Source organism: Varanus komodoensis, unplaced genomic scaffold (genome assembly GCF_004798865.1).
Source record: "Varanus komodoensis strain SLA01 unplaced genomic scaffold, ASM479886v1 scaffold113, whole genome shotgun sequence".
NCBI classification, from domain to species: Eukaryota; Metazoa; Chordata; class Lepidosauria; order Squamata; family Varanidae; genus Varanus; species Varanus komodoensis.
The window spans coordinates 340729-344994 of record NW_025335325.1 but is presented as its reverse complement, the minus strand read 5'-3'; the positions used below and the strand labels follow the sequence as shown (position 1 = coordinate 344994).

The 4266-nt window shown below is 45.6% G+C and overlaps 1 protein-coding gene across 3 annotated transcripts in view; it reads right to left on the bottom strand.

The window, feature by feature from the left end:
• Positions 1–370: 370 nt before the first annotated feature.
• The window catches only part of POLE4 (DNA polymerase epsilon 4, accessory subunit), a 16353-nt gene continuing 12457 nt past the window's right edge, over positions 371–4266 (bottom strand). Inside the window, exons 2-4 of one of the 3 annotated variants that reach the window (XM_044421048.1) lie at positions 2410–2590; positions 1241–1282; positions 371–622 (exon numbers count right to left, since the gene is read on the bottom strand). In XM_044421048.1, the coding sequence (XP_044276983.1) occupies positions 609–622; positions 1241–1282; positions 2410–2590 (237 nt within the window). In that variant the 3' untranslated portion in view covers positions 371–608. The remainder of the gene's footprint in view (positions 623–1240; positions 1283–2409; positions 2591–4266) is intronic. The other 2 variants (XM_044421050.1, XM_044421049.1) reach the window with 2 other exon arrangements.

Sequence of the window (4266 nt, the reverse complement as noted above, 5' to 3'; positions counted from 1 at the left end):
TGCAGGGGAGAACAGGTCTCTACCCATCTCCATATGACACCCCCTCACGTACCTGTATGTCGCCAACAGATCCCCTCTGAGTCGCCTCTCCTCCAGGCTGAAGAGGCCCAGTTCCCTCAGTCTCGCCTCATACGGCTTCCCCTGCAAACCGGCCGCCAACCTTGAGGCCCTGCGCTGCACTGACTCCAACCTGGCTATATCCTTCCTGCAATGAGGGGCCTCCCAGAGGGACAAACACCGCACAAAGGTCAAGAAAGCACCACATGGCCAGTGATCCAGGGAGAAGGCCCCAGGCCTGAGGCTCCCCGCCTGTTCCAGGGCAGCTCGAGCTTCTGCAACTCAGGATGTTGTAACAGAATTACAAAGAAGGTGTGGGGAAAAGACGTGTGTATTTAAAGAATTAGCAATATGCAGACTTTATACAAAGCATTAGGGGAATAACATATATAAGCAACACGGGGCTCTGCCACTTTTAGTGCCACTTTGAACACGGCAGGTCCAGCAGGGCAAAGCAAACCCCTCCGTCTGAGAGAGTCTCATCCTGCACCTCTGGCTTGGACTGCACAGCTCCGCGTGCTCCTTCCTTCCAGGAATTCCTCTTCGTCCAGTCAGTCCAGCGTACCTGCATGCCCACCCATGAAGAAAGTGAAGCTCTGAGGAGGAGACAGGCACTTGTGCAATTGGCAAAAAGCATCCTTCTGAGTTTATGTGAGGCCCAGAGCCACACAGCGCGCAGAAAGAGAAGGCAGGGACCCAACCACAAACTATACCGTTTTAGACAGTATATGAGATGTGCCAGGAGAACAAACAAAATCTTACCAAAGTTATGCCCAGTTATTTCGGGAGGCAAGTCAACTCAAGCTCACTGGCATAGCTTTTCGAATGCGGCTTCCAGATTTTGCAGTGTATTTTTTATGATTTCATTATCTGGCTTTTATATTTTTATAAGGTGCTCCCAATGAGCTTTGGCTATTGGGCAGAACAGAAAGCAGAAATAAAATCCAGCATAAAAACTACAATATGCAGGTCTGTATATGGCAATCATTTTGTAGTCTGTGACAGAAGGCAAAGCCTCTGCGCTTTCATGTCAGGTCGCCCCATGCGATACTTGCTGGCTTCGGGAAAACCGTTTTCCATCTCAGTATGAAAGTCAGTGGTTTATTTCTGGACTTCAGCCATTTCAAAGAGCGTTGATCATGTCCAAGAAGGCAAACACACAGCATAGAAGACAGAAACTTACCTTCCAGAAATGCAAACTCGTCTGTTGCGTCAATGGCATTGTCTGCAGTAAAGAGAGCAACCCCAGAAGGAAAGAGGAGATAAATACCAATTAATGTGTAATGGTACAGGAGTGCAAAGGTACTCAGAAACTCAGCTTCTGTAGCCCCTTAAGGTGATGTTGTTGTGTCACGCTGGCAGGTTGCTGGAGAGGGATACACCAGCCTTGTAAAGGAACCCAAACCCTACAAAAGTTTTTGCTGCATGGAGCACCTAAGGAGAGCTACGCTGTGACAGAGCAAGAGTTCCTGCTCGCTCACAGGTCAAGCTGATGGACCAGGGTCTTGCAGCCCCTTCCATCCTGGACTCCTCAAGGACTGGGAGCCGCCGATGGCTGAACCAACCTGCAGGCAGAAGAAGCAGACTTCTGTCTGTTCTTTTTAAGAGAAAGGCGACTGAGGGAGCAATCTGACGCATGTTTAGACAGAAGAAAGACCTACAATTTCAGTGCAGGCATTATAAGGACTTATTTCTCCTGTGCGAATACACGTCAGGTTGCATCCTAAGAAATTAAAGCTTGCATCCTCGCAGCAGCTTCAGGTGGAGTTCTCTACCCCAAAGCCAGGTGCTCCACTTGTGTTATTTTTCACCCGCTGGGAGGTGTCTGCATTTGCCTCGCAAGGAGTGGGGAGGTCAGGGTGGAGGAAGGCAAGACTGGCTGCAAAGGAAGCAGAGGAGAGGAGCCGAGGCCAAGGCGAAAGACGGGATGGGCCACCGAGCCGCTTCTGCTGTGCAAAGATGTTCCAGAACAAGCCTGTGAGGACCCCGTGGTGGGAACAGACCAAAACTCCAGCATGCTGTGCACACAGCAAGCGGACAACTGCCTGTGGATCCCACAAGCAGGACCCGCCGGCAAGGGCTGCCTCCTTCCCGTCTTCCCCAGCAACAGGAGGCCTGCAGTCCTTTAAGTAGCATGGAGCCATAAGCACTGACAACCATCTCTTGCCCGATCCCGTCTGAAAGCTACGCAAAGCGATGGGCCAGAACAAGCTTTCCTCTACGTGGAAGCACACCAAGGGGAATTGTGGCTTTTCAGCTATTTGGGCCTGTGCTGTCCAGCCTCCCTCACCTTGGTTATCCTTTTGCTAGTGCTGAGACCAGGCATGGCCCAAGCGTCCACAGGTTGCCTACCCTGTGCTAACACACAGCAAGCCATCTGCCCCGTCAGGCCACAGCATCTGTGTTTGTCGGTAGCCAGGCAGGTCGGCCAGAGGACCGCTCCCTTACCCAGGTCCTTCCTCTGGAGCGTCTTCCTTTTCCCTTGCTGGGAATAGGCAAAGGCGTCTCTGGCAAGGGTCTCCACAAAAAGCTCCTGCGGGCAAAAAGGGGATGGCCTGAATGGGGAGCAAAGCTGATCTGCACTTCCTTCTTAGCTAGCATCTTCTTTATGCCACCTATAATAATAATAATAATAATAATTATTATTATTATTATTATAACATTTCTATGCCGCCCCTTGCCGAAACCTCGGGGCGGCTTACAACATGATAAAATACATTGAAATACAATAGTACATCATAAATTACCATTAAATATAAAAATACAAACAAATACATTTACAAATACAAAGTTAAAATTATCAGTATAAAATAAAAATATAGGAGGAGAAAGAGAAGGAAGAAGTTGCCCCGGCCAGATCCTATGTTTTAACAATTGAAATGATGGTTAATGCTAAAGAAACGCCACTGTTCCCTCTGAACATTTTGCAAGCTTTAAGTAAGGTCATTATTTTGTTACTCTTCGTTTACTGGCATAACTACATGCTTATATTTTTGCCACAGATATAAACTTCTGGTTGGACTTGATAGTAAATCACACGTTTGTAGGGCAAATCTGGGTAACCCGCCTGGCGCCGTCGTTATTTGTTTTTCGGCGCCAGGCGAAGACCTTTTTATTTAAGCAACATTTTAAACGCTAAATACAATCGAATTTTATCTGGCCAGGGCGGCTTATTTTATAATGTGTGTTTTAATTTAAGATTCTTTTATACGGATATTTTAACTTATTGTCTTATCTATGTTGTAAGCCGCCCCGAGGCTTCGGCGAATGGGGCGGCATGGAAATGTTTTAATAAATACATAATAAATAAATAACCAACGCAGACCTTTATTCATACCAACTGCGGCATTGCTCCTTTTCCCGGCAGTTCTGGCTGCAACAGGAAACTGGAAGGAGCCCAGTATGAACACAGCTTCCCACTGCATGCTGTCTTAGGGCTGCAGTCCGAAGCAAAGCTCTCGCAGCCTCAAAATCTGCAATTTTCTCCCTGCCCGCCCCCCCAATCCCCCTTTTCCTTTACTAACTTGCCTAATTAAGAGTTCTGGAGAAATAAAAAGGTTGCATATGGATTTGGGCTGAGCTAAGCCCTGTGATGGAACATGTATTTAGGACTGAGATTTCTAATACCAACAACATCCTATATTATCCATTTTGTGGGAGACGCAGTTCTCTGTCTTCTCCGGCAGCTTGTCTGAGGAATTCTGCAGAACGCCAAAGCTTGCACACTGCTTGGAACGGGCCTAATAAATTGCGTACCACCTGCCTTAATACTTAATGTTTCCAATTAAGTATTGCTATTAATGTTAATAATGCTGAAGACATTACTGATGACAACACCGTCGTTACTGGTTTTTCGGCGCCAGGTAAAGACCTTTTTATTTCAACGTCATTTCAATATATGATCTGGCCTGGGCAACTTCTTCTTCCTTCTCTTTCTCCTCCTATATTTTTATTTTATACTGATCATTTTAATTTTGTATTTGTAAATCAATGTATTTTTTGTATTTTTATATTTAATGGTAATTTATTATGTACTATTGTATTTCAATGTATTTTATCATGTTGTAAGCCGCCCCGAGGTTTCGGCAAGGGGAGGCATAGAAATGTTATAACAATAATAATAATAATAATAATAATAATAATAATAATAATTAATAATAATTAATAATAATAATAATAATGCCCATAATAACGAAATTCTAACGAGCA